This window comes from Octopus bimaculoides, chromosome 4, assembly GCF_046866305.1.
Source record: "Octopus bimaculoides isolate indiv1 chromosome 4, ASM4686630v1, whole genome shotgun sequence".
In the NCBI taxonomy this organism is placed as follows: Eukaryota; Metazoa; Mollusca; class Cephalopoda; order Octopoda; family Octopodidae; genus Octopus; species Octopus bimaculoides.
The window spans coordinates 127117717-127145447 of NC_142931.1; the positions used below are offsets into that span (position 1 = coordinate 127117717).

The 27731-nt window shown below is 34.8% G+C and overlaps 1 protein-coding gene across 2 annotated transcripts in view; it reads left to right on the forward strand.

Moving 5' to 3' along the window:
- Positions 1-26743, forward strand: part of LOC106871550 (uncharacterized) — a 44182-nt gene extending 17439 nt beyond the window's left edge. The window contains exons 2-7 of one of the 2 annotated variants that reach the window (XM_014918053.3): positions 8806-8850; positions 12308-12383; positions 13232-13333; positions 20615-20699; positions 21253-21420; positions 22223-26743. In XM_014918053.3, the coding sequence (XP_014773539.3) occupies positions 8806-8850; positions 12308-12383; positions 13232-13333; positions 20615-20699; positions 21253-21420; positions 22223-24276 (2530 nt within the window). In that variant the 3' untranslated portion in view covers positions 24277-26743. The remainder of the gene's footprint in view (positions 1-8805; positions 8851-12307; positions 12384-13231; positions 13334-20614; positions 20700-21252; positions 21421-22222) is intronic. The other variant, XM_089351422.1, reaches the window with a different exon arrangement.
- The last annotated feature ends 988 nt before the right edge of the window (positions 26744-27731 follow it).

A 27731-nucleotide genomic window follows, 5' to 3' on the forward strand; every position in this document is an offset into this window, starting at 1 on the left:
CATCTTTCTCACACACTGAGTCGCACTGATTCTTCCCGAGGATGACATTATGGGTAAACGTGTCTACGGAATACTCAGCCACTTGATGCGTTAATTCAATGCGTGTGCCATTCAGTTGGTCGGTTAGCTTTTTTGATGTACATACATCGAAATCAATAAGAGAGCCTAGTCGAATACAGTCCATAATGCGGTAAGCATGGAAAAACTAATAAGAAAAGCTTATGTAATGAAGGAAAAAAAACATTATCTCAATGATGTCTCATTTTTTTGGCATAAAGCCAGAATTTTGAGGAGAGGGTGCAAGTCGGTTACATTGACCAGTGCTCAACTGATATATATTTTATCGACCCCGAGAGACTGAAAAGCAGAGTTGACCTCGTCGGAATTTGAACTCAGAACGTAACGAATTGGAAGAAATGTTGCTAATCACTTTTTCCCTCCAGCACTTTAACAAGGATTAGTATTATTCTGTGATGTAACCCGAGGCAGCCCTTGAGTCTGTCACGCTTTCTTTGCCAATATAGCTTATATGGGCTTATGCAGCAGGCCCAAAAGTGTCGCCCGGGACGGACCGCATTCATGCCATCCCACCTTAGCTACGCTACTGATATTATTTTACTCATTTCGACAAGTACGGGAGGCAACTCTAGATCGACATGTTTCGCTCTTATTAGACATCGTCAGCCAAGCATATACTACATACCGTTGAAGTGAAGTAACTTTCTTCATCCTTTTATTGAACGCATCCCTTAACCCCCTAGTATTCATACTACTCAATCAATTGTAATGCTTATTTATTCACATTCTCGAAGGGCTGATCGTCTATTTTTAGAATGACATTGCAGAGTAGGTGTGAAAAACCTTAAACACAAACCACAACGTCCTTAAACAGTTCGTGTAATGCAAGGGCCTTAAGAAATTACAATTTGATAATACACCACTCACAATAATTTTTTTAAAAAGTGTCTGTGAGAAAGAGAGGGATAGAGAAGCAGACAGACAGACACATAGACAGTCAGAGACAGAGAGAAAGTGGGTAGCACAGCATTAGCCCTGGAAACGAACCACTATTATCGTCTGAAAAATTGATTGATTCGATTTTGTTCTTTAATATATTTTTTAAAAGTTGCAGGCTTCTGTATAGCGATAGTACTGTTTATTCTTCTGTAGTATTGCGTAATAGTGGTGATGGTCATAGTTTTGCTACCAGTGCAGTTGTTTAGTAATGGCGATGATTGAGATGGTCTTGTCAATAATAATAATAAGAAGAAGAATGGTGGTGAGGGGGGGGGGGTTAATGGCGATGGTAGTGGTGGCGGCGGCGGCGATGGCTGTGTTAGCAATGGTGATATAAGCCGAGTGGTGGTAGTGGTGGTGGTGGTGGCGACGGTGGTAAGCCTTCTGAGTCACTGTTCAACATGTGACTTGGCACGAGTAAAGGACAGTCGCCTTCCTATGTATTGCGTATGTATTTGCGTGCGTGTATGTGTGTGTGTGTGTTTGAATGTGTTTGTTGTGTGTGTGTGTGTGTGTGTGTGCGTAACTAACTGATAAACGTGATGTTGGTGTAAGTCCAAACGGAAAACATGCCAAAATAATTAATCACAAACACGAACCACGCTATACACACATACACACACACGCACATATACGTACATATATATATATATATATATATATATATATATATATATATATATATATATGATACAAGCACGCATAGACACACGCTTGCACACACATTCACACACACAAGCACACATATACACACGAACGCTCAAACGAACATTCTTTAACCCATTATGAAAGGGGATCAGACCATAGATTTAGTTCAGGTTACATAATACATGTGTGTGTGTATATGTATACACGCACGCGCTCATATATATATATGTGTGTGTGTGTGTGTGTGTATACATATATAAACACACTCATATATATATATATATATATATATATATATACACACACACACACACACTCATACATAAACGCACAATACTTATATGTGTATGTGTGATGTGAGATAGACTGATCAATAGATAGATAGAGAGAGAGAGAGAGAGAGACCTATATATGTATGAATATACACATACATCATATATATTTACACACACACACATACATACACAGGTACACATACATACACACAAGCATATATATATATACATATACACACACACATATATACATATACACACTCACACAACCATATATATATATATATATATACACACACACACACACACACACACACATACATATATAAATATACTTGTACATATACAAATGCTGGAGTGCGTGTGTGTGTGTGTGTGTGTGGCTGTGTGTGCATGCGTGCGTGTTTAGGTGTTTGTGTAGAATCTTCTGTATGTGGGTGAGTATTAAGTCACGTCTGACATCACATGTGGTGACACGTGAGGGCTGCTGCTGTTGAGTAATGCACTCCCTTGCTTTTTACTCTCTCTCTCTCTTACTCTTTCCTCACTTACCCGTCAGTCACTGCTTTTCGTTTCTTCCTATTCTATTATCTCTCTCTTTCTCTCTCTCTTCCGTTTCTCACTCCCCCCTCTCTCTCTCTCTGTCTCTCTCTCTCAAGCACTTCGTTTGTGTGTGTGCCTGTCTGTATGTTTGCGTGTGTCTGTGTTTGCGTGTTTTCTATTGCACTCAAAGTCGCTTTCAACTGTAATATGTATGTATGTGTGAGGGTGTTAGCGATAAGGCTTACAACCACTATCAGCATCACCACCACCATAGCCATCATCATCTTCATCATTTCTATCATCACGTTTATTTCTGGAATATGCGCTCAACACATATATTACAATCGTAGAAAGCAAATAACTCACACGCATACACACACACACACATTTACAGACAGCCATAGACACTCACTCACATACAGACACACACAGGTACATACATACACACGTACACATTATTGATGTCAGACTTTACACGTGTTGATTCACACTTTTTCAGATTTTGTCATGTGTGTGTGTGCATCAAAGCGCGAATATGTGTATACTATAGTATGCGTATGTGTACGTACACATATAAATACATACAACCATACACATACATTTACACATATTTATATATTTCTTTATTAGTTGTAATGTAATACTAAGTACGTAACTCGGGGACTAAAGTTACGTGAGTATATGGCATTTTCAAACTTTGAGAAGTTTGATGTCATAACCGAAACTCTGGGCTCTTCCGTTGCTTATAGGACCGTATACACACAAACACACACACACACACACACACACACACACACACACATGTATGTAGGTGTGTATATATATATATATATATATATATATATATATATATATATATATATATATATATATATATATATGGGAGAATATACAAATAATAACAACAGACGAGGACAGGTGATGTAAATAACACATTACTTTAATTAAATTATTCTCAATGACTTGAGATACTTGTTCTGCCTTGATTTTAATTTTTCCTCTAATATATGTACCTGTTATAACGGAACCCTAACACGGATCCCTAGATCCAGCCTTAGCTGTGATCTTGGAATCTAACGGTAGACCATTAATAGCACTTACCCAGCGTACCTATTCGTTTAAATCACAAGTAAACTAAACCCCTTATATTCTATGTAGTATCATTTACTTATTTCAGTCATTTGACTGCGGCCAGTACTTATTTTTTCTTAAAGTTCTGGTACTTATTTTATCAGTGTCTTTTGCCACAACACTTGGTTACAGTGTTAAGTGATTAGGGGACAAACAGACACACGCACACACTCACAGAGAGAGAGAGAGAGAGAGACAAGTAGGTAGGTAGGTATGTAGAGATAGGCAGGTAGATAGATAGATATTCAATGGGTTTCCACCTAGTTTATGTCTACCAAATTCACTCACAAAGCATTGATCAGCCTGAAATCAAAGTTAAAGACACTTGCCCAAAGTCCTGAACCTGAAACCACACGCTAACAAAGAGAACTTTGTAACCACACAGCCATGCATGCACTTATATGTTAGCAAGGTTTGTATGTGTGTGTGTGTGTTTGTGTACGTGTGTGTGTGTGTTTTGGAACATACATATGAGTATTAGAATTGCTAAGTGATAAAGAAAAAGGGAGATGGAGAAGGAAAGAGACAGATATATACATACATTACACAGACAGACAGACATTTAAGATAATATAACGTGACTCTATTTTTTCTTTTTTTTCCACACATTTAATACCATTATTAAAAAAATTCTGTTGCGATTCTGTGCAAATTCTGTATTGTCAGTTAATAAGCTACTTAGAATATTATTTGTTTAATTACTTCAAACTATTATTTTTGGTATTTATATGACATGTGACTTTTGTTTTCCTCTGTTTTTCCTAAACAAAATTGTGACTTTTTAGTGTTTATTATAATCATTTTTTTTTTTATTTCCCTGTGTTCTTAATTCCGTCCATGCTGTTGTCTTGAACATGGCATAAAGAAACTAACTTCAGGCTATCTCTATACATGATAAAACTAAAACTTCCTTTAATCTTTGTTTATTCAACTTCCAAAACAAACAAAAAGAAAATGCAACCACCTTTCAGAAAAAGATTTATATTGTTTGGTGAGCATGAGGCACTCACTAAGCACACCCTGAACATATATATATATATATATGGGGGATAGATACATATATATGGCGTAAGAGAGTGAGAGAGATGGGGGGATGAACTTTGGGTAGTATCAGAAAATGTTCAAAATTCAAAAGTTTGTGTGAAACACTACATATGCAAAATCTTATGAGACGCTGGGAAAATTCCTGAGTAATATGCTGCTGTTACAGACCATGAATTGGACCTTTAGCCATTAGGAGTAGCCTCATGTACTCTTGTTTAGGCTTTCTCAATCAAATTACATTGCCAATGGGTTATTGTTAACTGCCATTATAGCAACTCCATGGTGCATGCTTTATGCATAAGAAAAAGCTAAAGTGCTTGTGTTTATCAATTCCACATTCAGTTCTCACCACTGATGTCCTGATCCTTTTTTTTTTTTTTAGTTAAATAGTCTCTAATGTCTGCCAAAACCTGCAAATTTTACTTGCAGTTACTTTGACTCAATCACTGGGAATCACCATGTAATTCTATTAGCATATATATAACTCTATTAGTGTGTATATATATTTATATATATATTAGAATGTGTATACATACATATATACATACATACATACACACACACACACACACACACACATACATTGTTGCTTCATTGCAACTTGTTGGAATGTTGATGTTCTCTGCAAGCTGCTCTGTAATTTGTTCCAAAAATGATATGCGTCAAAACAAAAATAGCTACAGAGGTACGTTATGATTTTGTTTCGAAACAACAATAAGACTAAATGCACGAGGAAAAACTATATATATATATATATATATATATATATATATATATATATATTTATGTATATAGTATATTGTTCCATGAAGGTAAGATCTACAAGAATGTACTCCAACTGGTGAGGGATAAATATCATTTAATAAACACAGTATATATTTTTACAAGCTGCTAATAGTTTTATGCAATGAAAACAACTCAACCTTTTATAACACATCTGGTGCCTTCACACAAATAATGTTTGTGTGCATGTATGCATGCATATTATGTATGTATATATATATATATATATATATATATATATATATATATATATATATATATATATATATTATATGTATATATATAATTAATCCAAACATGAACAAGCAAGAAAAAACAACGGGAGGATGTGGAATAAGTACAGTGTTATTGGATGCTCAGGAAAAGAAAGAAAAGACAGAGGATTTAACGTTTCGAGCGGAGCTCTTCATCAGTAATATAGAAAAAGCCCAAAGAAGGGAAGACGGAAAAAAAAAATCCCCAACGATACACACGCGGTCACATAACAGACATACACATACATATACAGAGAGAGACAGACAGACAGATAGATAGATATATATCTAATTATATATTATGTGTGTGTGTGTATTAATCTGGAGGCTCACATTCTTGTATGATTTTGTATACCTTAATCTCTTCATATTGCTCAATTTCATTTTTCTTCAATGTAAATATGTATTTCTTATTCATATCTGTCAAGACGTTAGTTTCGTAGATTTAAGGGTTACAAAAAAACCAGCAAGTATACTAACTCCCATAATTTTTTTTTATTCTGTTTAGGTGTAGGTAATTGTCTGAATACACTTGTGTGTGTATGTGTACATGTGTGTGTGTATACATGTTTACATAATTAAATACATAAATATTTGTATGTGTGTGTGTGTGTACCATCATTAGTTCATCATTAATATCATTAATCTATGTCTGTTTTTCATATTGGTATGGGTTACATGTCTAAGCCACAGTTCTTATAGATACAGGAGGAGACTGTGCTTTGCTTATTCATTTTGTTTTGGGCTTGATTTTTACATCTATCTCCAACCTCTTCACAGAATGTACTGGTGCATTTTATCATGGTGCCTGAACTGGGACACATATGTCCTTACAGGATAGACCTATAAGAGTGTGTGTGTGTGAACGCACGTGCGTGCACATAATCATGCATGCAGATACGCATGCACACATATGCGTGTACACTCACACACACATATATCTAGAAAAGATAATTACTAATCCATACACATACAAGTGTTAAGGAAATACAAGATGTAACTGCATTAGGAATGAATAAGAAGATTTATTAATATTTATACACTTAGCTTATTTTTGATATATATGATTTTCAGATACATAAGATTTGAGGGACATGGAGCAATATCATAAACTGCATTGTTTCAATAGATAGATAGATACACAAACACACACACACACACACACACACACACACACACACACACACATTCATTTTTCCTTGCTAGAATGTGATGCATTAATATTAAGGCATTGTTTTACAGTTGATAGTGACCCTTGCTTGTTTTTCAAGTGAGAGATTTTTTTTATTCCACACAGAATAGGAAGCCTGAAGCAAACAGGCAAGTTACTGACAGGAGAAGTACCACCACCACCAACAACAACAACACTAATAAAACACACCCAGTACATTTTGTCGAAAAGTTGGTCATGGGCAGAGCATTCAGTTGTAGAAGCCAGGCCACAAACGTAAATGCATGAGCAAGACATAGTTATCTAATCCATCTGTGAGGACAGTCGCTCCCAATGAGAATTGGCACATAGCATGATAATTCATGTAACTCATACCAGCTTGAGAAGCTCAAATGACCTTCAAATGAGCAAGTGTAGATGTAAACAAACACAGACACACACATGCACACACACACACACACACATAAAAATATATTTATACATATGTGTAATATATATTCTATATATATATATATATATATATATATATATATATATATATATATATATATATATATATATATATATATATATATATGCTTGTGCGTAGGTAAATAGAGAAGTTAAACAGGCAGACGTATATTAAATGTTATGGTGGTGGTGCATATACAAAAATATCTGACATGTATATGTGTGTTACTGTTTGTGTCTATATATTGGCATGTGTGTAAGTAAGTGTGTGTTTGTTTGTGTGTGAGTATACATGTGTATGCGTTTTCTCTTCTATTTTTAATTATTTGAAATCTTCCTGTAAAGAAAGAACTTGTTTCTAACAAAAATATAAACCTCCATCATAGAAATCTAGATAACAAAAACACTGTCACATTTCAAACTTGGGAAAAGTCTTGCATATATTTACTGTTCCATTTGAAGATTGTATTTGTAATATACATGTTAGCTGGTTAATTCCTTTTTCTGAAAACCCTAGCTTAACCAGAAACAACTAATATCTTGTGAGTGAATTTGGTGGATGGAAATTGAAAGAAGCCTGTTGTGCATATATATATATATATATATATATATATATATATATATATATATATATATATATATATATATATATATATATATATATATATATATATATATATATTTAAAATAAAGTATACATATCTAAATATATATATCTTTATATGTGTGTGTGTGTGTGTGTCTACAAGCATGTGTGTTTGTCCCTCACCACTGCTTGCCAACCAGTGCTGGTTTGTTTACATTCCCATAACTTACCAGCTTGGCAAAAGAGGCCAGCAGAATAAGTGCCAGACTTAGGAAATAAATATGGTGTCGATGTATTCGACTACAATCCTTCAAGTTAGTTCTTCAGCATAGCTACAGTCTACACTTATAGATACACTTATAAACCAGGTGTTTACCTCATGAAGAACTTCTACACATAGTGGCCATTTAAGAATTGAAAGAGAGAAGCTCCCTTATGAAGCCATTGGTCCCATAAAAAGTAAATCCACGAGTCACCCGTACAGTATATATATTAAAAACATTAAAGAATAGAGTTAGTGATTTTACTTTTAATACATTGCTTACAAATGTTTCATCAATTCACATTTTAACCAATCTTGCATCATGTTCATTTACATGTCAGCAATTATTGATTCAGTCTTATGCATGGTGTAAATGTTTTTTTGCAGTGCAAGATCAATAATTGCTGACAAGCTAATAAATATGACAAAAGATTGGTTAAAATGCACGTTGATGAAACAATTGTAAACGGTATAATAAAAGTGATATTGTTAACTCCATTCTTTAATGCTTTTATTACGTATACATATATATATATGTATATGCTCACACACACATATCATTATTGTCATCATATCATCCTGTGTCCCTGTCCCCTGTCTATTCAGAAACCAACCTCCAATGTATTTACTTATTTTTCTAGATATTCCTTCAGTGAAAGAATGGTCCGAAAACACAAATGTTCCAGGTGAGCTAAACTATTATCACTTGGCAATACGTGGGTGTTTGTCTGCCTTTAAGTGCGTGTGTGTGTATATATGTGCACACCTAGTCACCAAACTAGCTGTAGTTGCCTGCTAGAAGTTCAAATGATGGGCAGTGTATTTCTTTCTTTTTTTTTTTTTTTTTTTGCTATCTTTGACCATGTATCAATCTACCATATACCCACAGACACACATGCACACTGACACAAATGCATACACACACATATGTGTGTGAATATATATATATGTACCAGAGTAAGCACAGAAATACGAAACAACATGGGAAAAATAGTACTCGAATACCAGAGGTAGAGTAATATGCTTTATTAAAAAGCAGCAAAAATATCACAAAAACTATCATTCAGAGTTTCACGTTCCCATTCGTTGGACAGTTCTGTTTCTAAACAAAAACTGTCCGAAAAATGGGAACGTGAAACTCTGAGTAACAGTTTTTTTAATATTTTTGCAGCTTTTTAATAAAGTATATATATATATATATATATATATATATATAGGTTTGTATGTATATGTATACATACATATGTATGTATACTTGCATATATATATATATATACATATATATATACATATTTATTTATATATGTATATATATGCATACATATGTTTATGTATACACACATGTGTTTCTGGTATACACACACACACATACACACACATATACACATAAACACGATTCACATACACAGGCACATGCACACATGTCAGCTGTTGCATGTATGTGTGCATGTGTGTATTTGTGTGTCTGTGTTTGTATGTTAGCATTGACATGCGCTTCTCAGTGTGATCATATCAGTTTAATATTTGATTTATTAAAACTGTTGACTAGGCTTGAAATATTTGTATGACATAACTCACAGCCATCTATGTAATATATATATATATATATATATACACACACACACACACACACACACACACGCATTATAAAAGTTCATTATACTCAGTTGTGTATACATGTGATCTAGAAGCATTATTTTATATACATATATATGTATAGATATAGATACAGGTGTATATACATATGTACATGTAAATGTATTGCTATGTGTCTAATTATTATATATTCATATATATATATATATATATATATATATATGTATGTATGCATTTTGTTTCTGTATTTGTTTTGCAAGGTCCTTGATATGAAATCCATGTGTTGAAATTGATAGTGTCGCATTATAGAAGGGTTGTACTACCGATAATAGCACACACACACACACACACACACACACACACACACACTGGTTATATTTCACTTCAGTTTTATTACCAGTCAGTCAAATAGTTATTCAGTTGATTAACTGGTTAAATAATTAGTCTGTCAAAGTCCTTTTATCACAGTCTGTGACCTTGTCAATGACTCTACACCCCCTCAAGCATCACTTTCTCTTCATCACTTACTACATGTTTACTATCCAACTTACAGGTCTTGTGGTCCTACAAGTCGAACAGGAAATGTGTATTTAGTGATGAGGCGAAAGAGTTGCTTCAGGGACATATTGATAGGGTCACAGACTATGACAAAATGATTTTGACAGACTAACTGATTAACCAATCGCTCGATTGATAATAAAACTGAAGTGAAACATAACCAGTGTGTTCTTTTATTGGCTATATGCCCCACTCAGAATACAACAATATGTAAGCTTTATAGTTGACTTATGGCTAATCAGCACATTCAAACACAGTCCACTGAGCCTTCACTTCAAATATTCCATACCTTCACATTATTGGGGATCACACTGCATGTGCCAGTTATGCAAAATCTTTTTTGTATGTTAGTGTAGTGTTGTCTCGGCATGTTGCATTTCTTATTTATTCACTTATTTTCATGTATGCTTATTTTGTTTCTGTCTCTTGTGGTGGTCATAAGTGAGGTAGGTAAGGTAAAACAATATTCATATGTGACAAATGTGTAATTTCATTATGATTCACTTCTTCCTGTACAATGTTTGTAGCTATGCACTAGTTATTTACATCGATATTAGCTAAACTCAACACCAAAAAAATTGCAAGTGAAATGTGTCATATAATCTACTTCAAACAATTGATTTCTTTATTATGCATCAACACCCACAGACTGATATATCTTCCTTATCTGAACACCAACCCATACTTTAAATGTATTCCTTTCAAATTACTAGCTTGTCCATCTTTTCTCTCCAACAATTAGCCTATAACACTTCAAGCAGTAACATCGACACTTATGCCACCACATATACACATCTTATCACTTTACTCTAGACTAGGAAAGCTGAAAATATGCTAAGGTCTGTTTCCTCTTCTAAAATTGGACCAATATTTTGTACATTTTTTTTTTTTTTCCAAATGAGACTTAATGTTTTATATAACTGATGATATTTGTATCATATTTTATTAAGACAGCCATTTTTTAGGGGATGCTTTTGCAGCAGATTAGATGTAAAAAAGGGATCAAGAAAGATCATGTGATATCTTAATATGGCTTTCAGAATCAGTTTTACAACCCCACAGGACAGTGTTATTAATATTGTTTTAGTTTACCTCATTATATTTCCATTGTTGTTCTGTTGTTGTTGTTGTTTTTGTTATTATTATTATTATTATTATTATTATTAAGGCTGCCATTGTGGCAAAATGGCTGCCATTGTGGCAAAATTTGAAACCATTATTATTATTATTATTATTATTATCATTATTATTATTATTATTATTAAAGCAGTGAGCTGGCTGAATCATTAGCATGCTGGGTGAAATGTTTAGCAGTATTTTGCCTGTTTTTGTTTTGAGTTCAAATTCCACCAAAGTCAACTTTGCCTTTCATCCTTTCAGGGGTCGATGAAATAACTGCTAGTTAAACACTGGGGGGGGGGGGGGCGATGTACTCAAGCCCTCTCCTAACAAATTTCAAGCCTTGTACCAATAGTAGAAAGGATTATCATTGTTGTTGTTAAGGCAATGAGCTGGCAGGGTTGATAACAAGCCGGACAAAATGTTTTGTGACATTTTGTTCATTTTTACATTCTGAATTCTAATCCACCCACGTCAGCTTTGCCTTTCATCCTTTTGGGGTTGATGAAGCAAGTACCAGCTGCACACTGGGGTCAATGTAATCAAGAAACCATCCACCCCCTCACCCCAAACAAAATTTCACCAATAAGGTACCAGTCAAGTAGTGGAATCAAGGGTGTTGACTAACCCTCTACCCTCAAAATTGCTGGTGTTATGCCAAAATTTGAAGCCATTATTATTATCATTTTATTTCATCTTCTGACCGGGTCTCAACCAGAGACCTAAGGCACATATATATATTAGATGGAGAGAAATTTTCTGAGAATCTGGGTGGTTGATGTCAACGCAGTTTTATTATTATTATCGTTGTTGTTATTATTATTATTATTATTATTATTATTATTATAATAATTTTTATTATTATTTCAGCCCTTTAAATTTTGCTACATCCGTTGAAGATTATGAGATGCATGGGCCTCCAACCAAAAAGCCAAAGACTCCACGGGTAGGTTATCTTTTAATTCAGACATTTAAGGAATTTTCAAAGGAAGTTTACTTGCCCTCTGTAGCTTTTTGTGGTAGCTTCACCTTGTCTCACGCTGTCTTTTGTGGTAGCTTCACCCAGGTACCACAGTAACATCATTCTATTGTTATATCAATAGAGTGCTTTTGTTTTATTATATACCTGTATTTAAGGTAATTAAGTTGGCAAGCTGGTAGAATTGCTACCACACTGAACAAAATGCTTAGTGGTATTTCCTTAGGCTTTTTACATTCTGATATCAAATGTTGTCAAGGTCATCTGCTGACTATATCCTCTCTTATGCTCCCTATGAGAGTTTGTTCTGGCACACCATCGCCACTATCCCTCTGTTTTATTTTCATCTTCTCAATTACTCATCCTTATAATGTGAGGTAGCCATGTATTATTTCTATAGCAAGGCACCTATTCTTGTCCTTCTATCATGATTTTAGTTTCCCAGCTCCTGGCATAAAACCACTTCTCCCCTTCCTAACTTAGGGTTTTCTCTTTCTTGTTCTTTTCTGTCTCGCAACTTACTTGGCGATCTCACTAGTGCTGGTGGGATGAAAAATGTGCCCTGTAGACACAATAAAGTATTTGATGTTAGGAATGATATCCAGCCATAGAAAACATGCCAAAACTTCCGCTGGAACTTGGTGCAGCCCTCTGGCTTGTGTGATCCTATCAAACTATCCAATCATGGAAAACAAGCATTAGATAATAAATATGGTGATTATGATGATGATGATGCCGTCTGTGTCCTGTTTATTCATTTCTTGTTCATTTAATGTCCATCTAATTCATCTAATATCTATATTTATTTATTACAGGACCCAATGTCTCATCGGATTATAGAGAAGAGACGTCGTGATCGTATGAACAATTGTCTCGCTGACCTCAGCCGTCTTATTCCAGCCAACTATATGAAACAGGTAAAGCATTTGTCTTCAATCAGCTGTCTGTCTGTGTGTCTATCTATCATTCAGCGTGTGCTTGTCTGCCTCCACGTCATCTGTCGTGTGTCATGTGTTCATGCCTGTATATGTCTGCGTATTTGAAGTGGCAGTTAATTTATGTAGTTTTGGAGATGTATTTGTCTGACAAGTGATTTGATCTGAGACAGTGTGTTGAAACTAAAACAGTTATAGCTTGGAAGACACATATTAAATCTTCCAAAAAAAAACATATAAAAACTATTAATTCACTTAACCCTTTAGCATTCAGATTACTTTGTAAAATGTAATACTTATTTATTCACATCTTTTAAAATTAATCATGTATTATCTTGTAGCTTTGGGATTTTAATGACATGGTTGTTTAGTTTTAGAATGATATTGTAGGGTAGATATTAAATGCCAGACCTGGTCAATTTGAACATAAAACAGGTAGAATATTTTAACTGGATATGGCCAGTTTAAATGCTAAAGGGTTAAACATTATTTGATGTCAAAATTTACAGTGCACCAACTGCAACTTGGTAACTGAAATTGCTGTGAAGCCGTGTCAGGGATCAGGCCACAGTTGGTGCAACAAAAATTTTGATTCCAAATAATAAATGTTTAAGTGAAGTTATCAGACTTTGTATATTTCTGAATGGCCAATATGTACCTTCATGGCTGTAATTGTTATAGTTCTGGTTGTTGACATAAGATAAATTTTGGTTACGTATGAGGATGTGTATGTACATGAGTGTGTATGTGCATGTGTGTGTATGCCAAAATTCTATTTATATATATATATATATATATATATATGTGTGTGTGTGTGTGTTTATGTATGTTTGTGTGTAAAATTCATTTTGACTAGACTTGATGGCTGGCAAAAACTTCAAAGTCCAGTCCAAAAGAATTTTAATAATGATCTTAAAGCTACTTTTAGTTTTTGAGTTGCCTGCATCAATAAATGTTCTGTTGTTATTCTTAAAATTTCTTTAAAGTTAGTAATGTAAATTAACATTTATGTATATATATATATATACATACATGCACATACACACACACACACATGCCCACACTTTTTCACAGAAATATGCACACACAATTTTATATACAGATATAATGTTTTATATGAGAAATATTGGAATTCTGAATCAATTGTGTTTTTTTTTGTTTTTGTTTTTTTAAACCTGCCACTCTTTGACCTAATTTTTCATTGTCAGTTATTTTTGATTATCTGCAAATATTATGTTGATCTACCAAATCTGCATATGATATGTTGATTAAATTATCTACATATATTATGTTGAATAAACTAGTCTGCATATATTATGTTGATCAACCAATCAGGACTGTTTGCACAAGCTCAAACCCCACCCAACCACCCAAACTGTAGTTCATAAGCTTATCATTTCTGACAATAAACATTACAAAAATAAATGAATAAAAATACAAAGAAAGATTGTTTTCTTTTTCCACTTTTTCCTTTTTTTTTTACCATATACTCATGACTTCAAACCTCACTTCCACAATTTTGCTGTAGCTCTGTTTGCCTTGGGTTAAATAGCAACAAGATTCACAAGAAATAAGAATAACATAACAAAAATGAATTAAAAAATCTCCTACAACATTAACCCTTTTATTCCCTGTACAGTCAATAAAATCAGTACCACTCATATACTAGGATTTCATTATTGACCTTTCCTATATACCTTTCCTAATAAATGTAGCCATGCTTATAAGTTCTTAGTTCTGCATCTCCAGTTTTCTAAATTCATATTCTACTGGGACGTATACTTTGCAGTTTATTCCACCCAATGTCAATAAAATAATTACTGGACATATTCTTAAGTTGGTTTGTCGATTATGCTTCAGCCTTACAAATTTATAATATTGCACCAATATAAAAAAAAAGAAAAGCACTCCTTTTGATGTTGTTTTGTAGTTTCCCCAATAGAAGTTCACTGCTACAATCTGAGCTGGAGTAGCAGATTTGTCTCAACTCAAATTGTCTTGAGATTTGAAAATATCTGGGGGAGACCTCAATCATGAGGATTGTTCTTTGACCTAGTTTGGTAGAACAATTTGCCCTTTGGAATATTGTTACACATCAAAAACACTGTTTCATTGAAACCAAGAAATCATCTTCCTTATTATTATTATTATTATTATTATTATTATTATTATTATTATTGCCATTAAGGCAGCAAACTGGCAGAATCACTAGCATGCTGGCCAAAATGCTTAGCGACATCACCATCATCATCATCGTAGTTGTCATCATCATCATTTTAAAATCCATTTTTCCATGGTTAGAATAAAAGACACTTTCTCAAGGTGTCATGTGGTGAGACTGAACCTTGAACCATGTGGTTTGGAAGCAAACTTCTTACCATACAACTCCACACCTATTATGATCTCTTATCAGTTTCTGAACACCTTTTGCTATAGCTCTGTACAATCAAGTCTATGATATTGTTTCAGCTCTGTTAAAGGTATAAACACAATATCTCTCTCTATCTCTCTCTCTCTCTCTCTCTTCTAACTAGTCAAAAGAAACCACTAACCACCAGAAATAATTAAAAGTGCCAGACTATAAACCCTGTAAATTTATAAAGACAGATGTGAAACAATGTAACACACACACACACACTGTAATTGTTTTACAAATTAATTCAGTTTGCTCTAATTCTTACATACATACACAAACACACACACACACACATCTATATATTTGTACATACACACATATATATATATATATATATATATGTATGTATGTATATTAGTATGTGGATGAAATTTAAGCTCTTTTTTTCCACAAGAGTAGAGTACTTGGGGGTATTTAGTAATGATTCACATAGATATTTAAAACACAAAAAAAAAAAACCTGCACAAAAATTAATGAAATCGTCTAAATTTGTAGATATACCCAACCCATGTTAACATAAGAATTGAGTTGCCTCTGATACTAGGAAGTCCTGACTACCCCCAAATGACATTCTCAAACTGCAATAGTCCTGGTTTGCTTAATTCATTCTAGTCCTTTGAATTGCAATCTGAAACCAAAACTGTTGTACTTACAAATGTCTTTCTGAATTTGAGCATTTTTCAGACAATACTTTAATCAATATTACCATTTATTATATCTATAAACTAAGGTAAGTTTTTTTTTTAATCCCACCCTGCCACACCTGTGGGCTGTTGCTTTTGGCAAACCTTTACATATGACTTGAAATTTCTGACATACATAAAGACAGGAATGAAAAAAACAAAATAATTATAAAAGACTGAGTATGAGATTTTCTATTATTATTAGTCATTAGTCATATGTATATGTATGTGTATGTATAGGCATAGTGATACTATAAACCAGTTGTTAGGACTCCATATACATATGCTTTGGAATAAGGTGTTAGGTAAGTACACAGTGCTGCAATATAACTTATTGACTGATAAGGGAATGGGAATTCCATAATCAACATCTTTTGCTTTACAGCTGTTTCTGATATAAGAAGCAGTTCACTCAGAGCTGAATTCTTGCACAACATTTTATAACTTTTTCAGAACCATTGAAAAAGAAAAGAAGAAAGCTATAAGATGTTGAACTGGGATTCATTTCTGAGTGCACAAATTCTTATAACAGAAAAAAGGTGTAAGCTGTTGAAGTTGATTATGTAATTCCTGTTCCGATGTCATTCAATAATCTATATATATGAGTGTGTGTATAGGCACGTGTGTATGCAGATAGATAGATAGATAGATAGATAGATAGATAGATAGATAGATAGATAGATAGGCAGGCAGGCAGACTGATAGATAGACAGACAGATAGATAGATAGACAGGCAGGCAGGCAGGCAGACTGATAGATAGAGAGATAGACAGACAGATAGATAGATATAGATATGTGTATGCTTGAGTGTGCATATCATCATCATCATTTAACATCCATTTTCCATACTAGCATGGGTTGGACGGTTCGACTGGAGTCTGGGAAGCGAGGAAACTGGCAGTGTTTCTACAGCTGGATGCCCTTCCTAACGCCAACCACTCCGAGAGTGTAGTGGGTGCTTTTTACATGCTACATTCCCAGATCAAGCAGTGCCTTGTATTCTTGAGCAGAACACTTCATTTCAGGTTGTTCTGCATTTATTTAGACATCTGATGTTTGATACACTTATGCACTTGTACAGGCTACAACGTTGATTTGATGGAGTGAGCAAGCTGATGTACAGCACATATTTGATCGCTATAAACAAACCACTTGTGCAGATTGCTCAGCAAAAACTGAACACGGCAGCGATACTGGATATTAATAGTTATTGCCAAGCTAACGAATGCTGCCATTGATTAGCTCCAAGAGGCCATCGCCTCTATGTGACACACAAAACTGTGTCCATCATCATCATCATCGACTGGACACAGTTTCGTGTGTCACATAGGTAGCCAGAGGTGATGGCCTCTTGGAGCTAATCAATGGCAGCATTCGTCCTATTTTTCTGGACTGCCATGTTAGCTTGGCGATAACTATATATCTATATATATAGTGGCTTCTCTCTCTATATATATATATATACGCACACGCATATTCATGCATATACATAGATAGATAGATATATACATTATATGTACATGCTTTCTATGTGTCTAGTTTTAGAACAATACAGCTAAATTTTTCTCAGGCTTATTGATAACGTTTATGTCAATTAAAAGTCTTAGACAGGAAACTAAATCCAGCTCATCAGGTTAAATTAAATCTAGCAAAAATATGAAAGTAAAATCACTAGAATGACACATTCTTAGGGAACAGAATATCTCCAGACCAGCTCAGTTTGCCCATGACAATGACTTTCAAAAGGGTCTTTGAAATTTTTTTGGAAGACCAACATCGATATTTTATTGTCTTAGTTTCAATAGAAAATATTTTTTTGTGGCTTCAATGTTGATTCAGTGGTCTGTTTATAACATATATATATGCATATATATATATATATATTTATAAATATATGTATGTATGTATATATATCATGGTTTTTTGGTTGTATTTTTGTTGTGGATGCAAATTGCAAATTTCTCATATATCTTTTGACCTGTCTTTCTATGTTCCCAAACAGACATACATATATAAACACATTTATATACACACATGCATATATATGTGTATGTGTGTGTGTGTGTATAAATATACATGTACATATATATATATGTGTGTGTGTGCATACACATGTGTGTACATAATATCTATATACATATACCACATACATGCACATATATGTATACACACTCACTCATGCATAGCTATGTATATATATATATATATATATATGTATATACACACTCACACACATAGCTATGTTCATTTATATATGAAAATCAAATCTATATTTATATATGTATTTGTATGTATGTATATATGTGTGCCTATATATGTATGTATGTGTGTATATATATATATAGATATATGTATATATGTTCATGTGTGTATGTATATATATTTTTACCATTTAATATATAAATGTGTATATATATATGTTTGTGTGTGCGTATGGTGTACATTATATATATATATATATATATATATATATATATATATATATGTATGTATGTATCTATGTAACCATTATAGCTTTTAAATCCCAAACTCTATGCTTTTATCTGTTAACTGTTCATTGTACAACATTAGTGCATGTTTAAAACTTCTGTAATCTGCAGATATTCTCAACAAATATTTTAGTTATCGTCTGAAAGGCTCCACATATTATTAGTCTGTTTAGTTCTTTATATATTGCTTAATTTTTGTGCACATTCTTAATCTTAAGAAACATTTGATCCAGAAAGCCAATATGTAGAATGATCAATGATTTTTATCTCCCATCCCTATTCATGAGGTAGTTATAATACTGCTATTCATTATTTCCCACATTTCAAATTGAAATAAAATGAATGAAAAAATACCCTAAAACATATACACATGCATAGCAGGCTTCATACAGTTTCACTCTACCAAATTCTCTAGCAAGGTATTGTTCAGCCTACCTAGTGCTGCAAAAATGACCCCCAAAGTGCCAAGGTGCTGTACAGTGCTGTAGTTGAGAAGTAAATTCCTAGTCAGACAACCATGCCTGCTTGTATATATACTTTTCTAACGTTTATTCTTAAACAAGAATATTGTTGACTGTGACTTCGAAGTTTCAGCCAGTGTCCAACAATGGCTTAGCTGGCCAAAATTTCAAAGTCACTGGCAACAATATTCTTGTTTAACAATGATAAATTTGTACTCTACAAAAGCATAGAGTAACCCATCAGATTAATGTAAAATTGTTTTTATTATAACTAAATATAAAAACAAACATTAACCTTATATATATATATATATATATATATATATATATATATATATATAGATGTGTATAGATATATGAAGCAACATTCAAATATAGTATTGAAAATATTTGTAAGATAATTATTTAATCATTCAGTTGTAATAGCTTTTGCTTGCAAGGTCTTTTCTTTTTTTTTTTCATTTTTCATATTCTGATAAAAGAACAAACTCTTTGCATTTTACAAGAATATGAAGAGGTCTTGCAAGGGAAATAAACGGGGGCTTATTAGGTCAGGAATATGAACCGCAAATAAATACCTCTCTACAAAATATAAATGAAAAAATGCAAATAAATACCCATTAAAAAATAAATAAATAGATAGATAAAAAAATCTACCCTTCCACAATGCAACAATTGTTAATAATAATAATAATAATAATAATAATAATAATAATAATAATAATAATAATAATAATAATAATAATAATAATAATAATAATAATACATTAATAAAATTTAATCAGATGTAAAAAAAAACAACTGCCAATGAGAACATGAAAGAAATTTAATCATTGATTGTTTGTTTGTAGTGCCAACCCCTTGATTCTGCTGCTTTTACATCCCTTAGTATGAAATAAATTAAATATTGTCTTATGCTTGCCCCTGTTTTCAGGTCTTGTTACAAACTGTCTTGTTATATATATATATATATGTGTGTGTGTATGTATATATATATATGTATATATATCGTGTTGTCAATGTAGTTGATGTTGCTGTTTTTGTTATCACTAGTTATATTGATATTGATGTTTGCAGAGGTTGTATGAAGTCCAGCAGTATAGCTAAAATGTGTGTATGTGAATATACGTACATATGTGTTATATGTATTTATGTGTGTGTGTGTGTGTGTGCAGTCATTACAGAATATAACTTGCTTTTCTTCTATTTTACAGGGCCAAGGTCGTATTGAAAAGACTGAAATTATTGAGATGGCCATCCGACATATCAAACATTTGCAAAACATTCACAGATCTCTGGGTATGTGTTCCTTCTCATTGAGTTATTAGTTTCAATTAGTCTTTGGGTTTAATTATAAATGTGGCAGCATTCATTATAACAAGTCTCTAGACTGGTTTTCTATACACTTGCTCTCTTCAAGTCACTATATATATATATATAAATATACATACATACATACATACATACATATATATATATACACACACACACACACACACACACACATATATATATATATATATATATATATAAAAATAGAAAATGGGACAAGAACGCAAAGCATCCAGATAGTTAGGTGATACAAGAAAGGGACAACAAAACATCCAGCTAGACGATACAAAGAAAACAAGGACGGGTCATTCAGAATAAGTATGGTCAATCTGTTCAACTAAACCATTCACAGTGGTACTCCAGAATGGGCACAGTCCAATTATTGAAACAAGTAAAAGATTAAGATTTTCCTTCTAACTTTCAACTTGAAATGCTGTCATCATTATTATTTAGCAATGTTCTTGTGGTCTTTTAGAATATTATTTTTAATGTTTCTCTATTTTTTTCTTTGAATCCACAGTAAACCAGGGACAATGTTGTGCAGAGAAATTCTATCTTGGTTTCAAGGAATGTGAAGCTGAGACAATCCGCTACTTTGTAGAATGTGAAGGTCTAGACAACAAAGACCAGTTCTTCATGAGAGTTATCAGCCATCTGGAAGCTGTCAGTAAAAAACATCTTGCTACAGGTCAGTAATTTGAGCTCTTGCCCAATTTTTACTTCAGCCCTTTGCTCCCTATAGAGAATAGGTCATCGGTGACATTTCTACACTGCTTTTGATGCTGGGATATCTTTTTCGCTTCTCTCCAGTTGGATTCCTGCCCTTTCAGCTCTTGTTCTTGGACTGATAGGATTCCAGCTGATAAGAGAGGAGGCCTTCTTCATCCAAGTCTCGTTTTGAACTGTCATCAATACTTCTGTAACTTTTTTCTAGATAGGGATGTTGGCCCAATGCAAACCTATTTTCTCCTCTGAGAAGATGCATTCCATATTTGCTGACCTGTATCTTTTGACTTGTCTAGCATGGAAGGCCCAACTAGAAGATTGCACTCTACTGGCGTATCTCTCAGGGGTCATTGAGAGTCAAACAGGCCACCACACCACTACAAGTACTGTCAGAATTGCTGGCCTTGTGGTGGTTGATGTATAATTGGCTGTGTCAAATTATTGTTTTTTTTTTTTTTTTTTTTTTTTTTTGACTAGGTGGTACCCAACATCATTTGCTTGCAGTACCTTGTTCCTTATGTTCTCGAAATATATTTGTGAATAATATGGTTACAAGTAATTCCTAAGACCCATCTTTGGTAATGTGGCAGTGCGTCATGTGTCTTCTTATTTGAGAAGTCCAATGTTCTGATGTCTAACCTCCCAACCATTTCTATAACAAAAACGTATGCTATCCCTGCTAATATAGTACATGTGTGTGTGTATGTATTTCTTTGCTTAGCTCTCTATCAATTTTCACCGTTACTTTTTTAAATTTTTTGCAGGAACACAAAACTGTACTGACTTCCCAAAAGAAGAACCCAGTTCCGGAGACAAAGCCAACATATCGTGTTCATCACTAAATGCCGAATGTGATAACAAAATGAAGAGCAATGACAGAACACTACAGACAGTTCCGGAAATACTTGCCCCTTCACATGACTCAATCAATTCAGCAGCAAGTAAACAACTTCGGTCTCTGTTGTCTCAAGGAAATGCTGGCTTTGAGCAACCTGACAGTGGTAATGCTAGCTGTGCCGATTCTCTGGGAATGTTTTCAAGCAGTGAATCTAGTATCTCTGGAAACAATGCTGATGAGGTCAACATGAACATGAACAATGGTGAAGGAGACATGCATTACCATGGAAATGTTGGTTCTGAGAATGGATCTTCGAGTGGAAGCAGCAAAGAAAATAAGTTTACCAATTACAAGTTTAAGCATGACATCACAAAGCGTTTCTCGGAAGAGGAGAAGTACAGCGTCGATATCTCGGCTTCGTTGACTCAAGAGAATATCATAGAATACCAAGAGAACCATAACTATGACAAACTTGGATATGAAAAACACAGCAAAGATAAGCATGGATATGATAAACATGGTCATGATAAACATGATAAACATGGTCATGATAAACACAGTCATGATAAACACAGTCATGATAAACACAGTCATGATAAACACGATAAACATGGTCATGATAAACATGGTCACGATAAACACAGCCATGAGAAACATGGATATGATAAACATGAAAAGCATGGATATGATAAACATGGTTTTGAAAAACACGAGAAGTTATCGAGTAAACTAAAACGGAAAATTGTGCGTTCCATGTCACCAAGTTCTTGTTCTGATTCCACTGCATATCCAACTTCAGAACACAGCTCAAACGGTGCCAGTAATAATGTTTCTACAATGCTTTGCCATTCTCCTGAAGACGAAACGGTCAACAATGGCGTTCACCTACCAGCTTTTGTACTGCATCCCCAGGGCACGCATTACCTTCCTCTCACAATCCAGCAGTCGTGTTTCCAGAACAGTCTGCAACAAGTGGAACGGACGCAGCAGCCCATTGTATTCCATCCTATTAGTATCCTCGTCAATTTTGCAACACCTGGTCTTGTCATCCAGAATGCCGAGTCGTTTGTTAATAATGCTGCCTTGGATGTTACATTTTCTTCGTCGTCTTCTTCATCTACTTCGGCTTCAGCTGCTGCTGCTGCCAATGCCGCTGCCGACGCCACTGCCGATGCTACCACTTCCGCTGGTGCTCCGCTGGCAGAGAATGGCAATTCCAACAACGCCCGCAGCATAACTCTTGTTAACAGCAACAACAACAATAACAATAATAATTGCCCAAGCCCTGTGATCAACAAGCCCTCCCTCTCTCACAACTGCACTACAATAACTTCTCCCTACAATCTCAGTCCGGCGAATTCGTGCCACAGTGTTGGTAGCAATAATAGTAGTACTAGTAGTAGTGGTAGTAGTAGCAGTAGTGTTACTGCTGTTAACAACAACAACAATAACAACAACAACAGCACTGTCAACACTACCGCCACCATACCACTCAATGCCATCCAAGCTAACAACCACATGTCGCCTGTAAAACATGGCAATAATACTGACCACATGAACTCTGGTCCTGTTGTGGTCAACAGTGCAACGTCTTTGCCGCAGACGTCGTCACCACCTGCAGCCACACCTACTGTAACAACGGCAACGGCGCTACTGCAGACACCAACTGGTGCTTTGATTACGCAAAGCATACTGCACCAACAACAACAACAACAACAGCAACAACAACAACAACAGCCACCATTACAACCACAACACCTACCAATCCATCAGACGCACTTACCTCATATCCACCCACATCAACCACCCCCACCACAGGTACTACCACCACAATCGCTCCAACCACACCCACACCACCACCTCCCCAGCCCAAACGCTAACTCTCCTCCGATGATACACATGGAGCGTGATAATCGAAACGTCAGTGAAGGTTCCATTCCCATCGTTATACCGACTTCCAGTTGTTACCAGTCTCTTTGAAGGTGGGCGGCCCCTTATTAAAAAAAAAAAAACCCTTCACTTGCGCTTGCTCTTCGATATCTTTGCACATTACTTTCGGCAACCTGATCTGACCTAGGTTGACCTGGGCAGCTAAGCTGCAGAGTGCTTTTGATAACGATGACACAGAGCTGGGGGGGGGGGGGGGCGTGGCGTGGCATGGCATGGCTAACCTCACCCCCTCTTAACTGGGGTGGGCAAAGGCAGTTCTAATACAGGGATGAGAATCCTCTAAAATTGTCTGACAGTAAAAACATCCACCCACTCTGGTTACATTAGCTCATACTTAAAGCTCCCCCCCTCCTGGCCTCACCCTGCCCTCCCAACATTTGACTACATGTCACTGAGGGAGGTGGTGACAGTGGTGGTGGAGTAGCATAACATGTTACTCTATGAGCAATGTCTCCTATCCCCTCGTGACACTTGTTGTGTGCTTGTGAGTTAGGACAGGTGTGGGGGAGGGTGAAATTTCCTGTGGATTGCATGGTGGATCCTGGTGGTATGATGGGAAAAGAGGGTTGGGTTTTTTTTGGTTTTTTTTTCTGGGTAAGTTTGGGGACTACCATCACCAACAAAAACAAGAAATATGATAAACAAATGAGGGAACTTCTATGTCATTGTTCGACCTGCTAGAAATAGGAGCTGAATTCCCTCAAATCACACCCTACCAATTTGAAATAGAGAAAGGAGACGTTAAACAAAGTAATCCTACTTACCTCTTAAAAGATGGAATGGGTACAGCCGGAACGGCTTGCTCAATCCGGTCCAAGAAGTACAAGTCAATGAGGGAGCAAGCCACCACGTGGCTGCTTGAACTGCTAAAAATTGCAACCAAGTCTTTCACAAAGACACCCCTAACATTTTAAAATGGGAAGGATGCAGTGGATAAATATGGTCCTGAATAAAAGATAGGATGAATGGTTACAGCTGGAATACCTGACCTTAGGCGCAACAGCAACAACAAATGTATTTTAAGTAAGAAAGCTATGATTGTCATGAACCATATCGGCCTCCACTAATAACACTCCAACAACAACAAAATCAACAGCAATGCTAGTATCACCAATGAAATAGCACTACCATACTAGAAAGCTTGTATGTAGTTGCTTGATCTGCAAGAAATAGCAGCCAAATTTTCCTCAAATCTACACCATACTGAGAGGTAATATTTACCCTCACTTAAACATGGACGTTCTATAAGAACAAACTATACTGTGGTAATTACCATGGGAAAAACTCTTGGCTTTTTGGTGCAAAATGCATGCTTGTTTATATCGCTAGTGGGGGAGATAAACCCCTGCTTCCTCCAGCACCAAGATCACTAGATCACGTGATTTCGACCTTGTTTAGTCTTGTCAGTGATAGACACTCAACCACTAGAGTCAACAGTGATTCATCTCCCTGACAGTGATATATAGATGGACAGTGCCAGAACTGGTGCTGATGTGATGTTTAGCCAGGTAGCTTAAGAAAAGGATACATTATATGATGTAGTTCTCCTGGATATTCCTCAAAAAGGTAGAATTATAATGGCTGAAATGCATTTGATCATAGGTCAGATCAGTTAGGTCTGATCTACTTGGGGTTAAACAACAACAACTACTACCATTACTACTACTACTATTACATCACCACACAACAATAACAATTACACTTCATCAACTGAAGTACAAAGTCTGTGATTTGACCTCTTTCAAACTATTAAAAGAACTTCTTGTTGCCATGACAGTGACAAGAAGAATATTTTCTGTGGGATGTACATGTGGAGTTTGGGGGAATGTCACACACATACACACACACATATTAATACATGTATATATATATACATATATATATATATATATGAACACATATATGTATGAATGTATATATATATATAATGTGATGTAATGTATATAAATATATATATATATACACACACACATATACATACTTATATATAAAAACACATACACATATGCACACTTATTTGCACACCCACACACATATATACAGTGAAGGATTTTTTTTTTTTTTTTTTTTTTCTGATAACTTTTCCTTGTCGTGAACTCTGAACTTTTACTTTTGAAGAAAGATGGAGAAAAAAATAGCTGTTCCAACAATGACAACTACAACACCAACAACAACAATTTATTTATATATATATTTTTTTTTTTTGTTGACAGCAGCAACAACAATTTACACAAGGAACCAAAACAAAAACTTCTTTTCCTCCCCCTCTCTCTCTTTCTCTTTCTACATATATATATGCACACATATATATATATATAAACACATACACATGTATGTATATATCCACGTATATATGTATATATGGTCTCTCTTTCTCTCTCTGTTTCATGTATATTTCTGGGGATATATTTTATTTTCTTATATATTCTATGCTGTTTATATTTTTAAGTTACTTACTTAAATCGTCATTAAAATTGTCTCTATTTATCATTCTTAATTATTTGAGTTTTGTCTTGTTATTTCATCTTATATACTCTAAAAATCTTGTGTATATATATATATATATATATATATATATATATATATATATTATACAAATAATATGTGAGTATATGCATATATACATACATGTATGTACATACCTACATCTACATGTATATATAGATGCATATCTGGGTACAGGACGTCACAAAAAACGTGGACAAAATGAGAAACAGAACATAAACAGAGCACAGAAAACACACAGGCCACATAGAGAACATTTCCTGTGCCAGCGGCATGTGTGAGGACTTTCAAGCGAGATCGTTGCCAGTGCCCCTGGACTGGTTCTTGTGCGGGTGGCACATAGAATACACCATTTTGAGCATGGCCGTTGCCAGTACCGCCTGACTGGCCTTCGTGTGGGTGGCACGTAAAAGCACCCACTACACTCTCTGAGTGGTTGGCGTTAGGAAGGGCATCCAGCTGTAGAAACTCTGCCAAATCAGATTGGAGCCTGGTGTAGCCATCTGGTTTCACCAGTCCTCAGTCAAATCATCCAACCCATGCTAGCATGGAAAGCAGACGTTAAACGACGATGATGATGATGATGGTATATATATATAGTCAACAGGTGAGATCCAGAGGTTCTTGCTCAAATGATTCAAACTTAGACGCTGATGTCTTTACGAGGGACCAATTTCATGAAGTAAAGAGTGGTTATAAGAGGAACCAAGGTGAGCAGATATGGAAGCAATTATGCAGATAAACAGATTAAATATAACTGCTTGAGTTTGATGTACAAAATGTGTGTGTGTGTGTGTGTGTGTACATGCAAACAGAAAGGAAGCAAAGACCAAAGACATTCAGATGATGAATATTCAAGTATAAGTACACAAATATTTATATTAATAGATTCAATTGACACAGAGAAAATTAAAGGAGAAGAGGTAAGGTGTTATAAGCCCAACAGCTGTTTCTGGGGGCTCAGAAATACATCATAATGG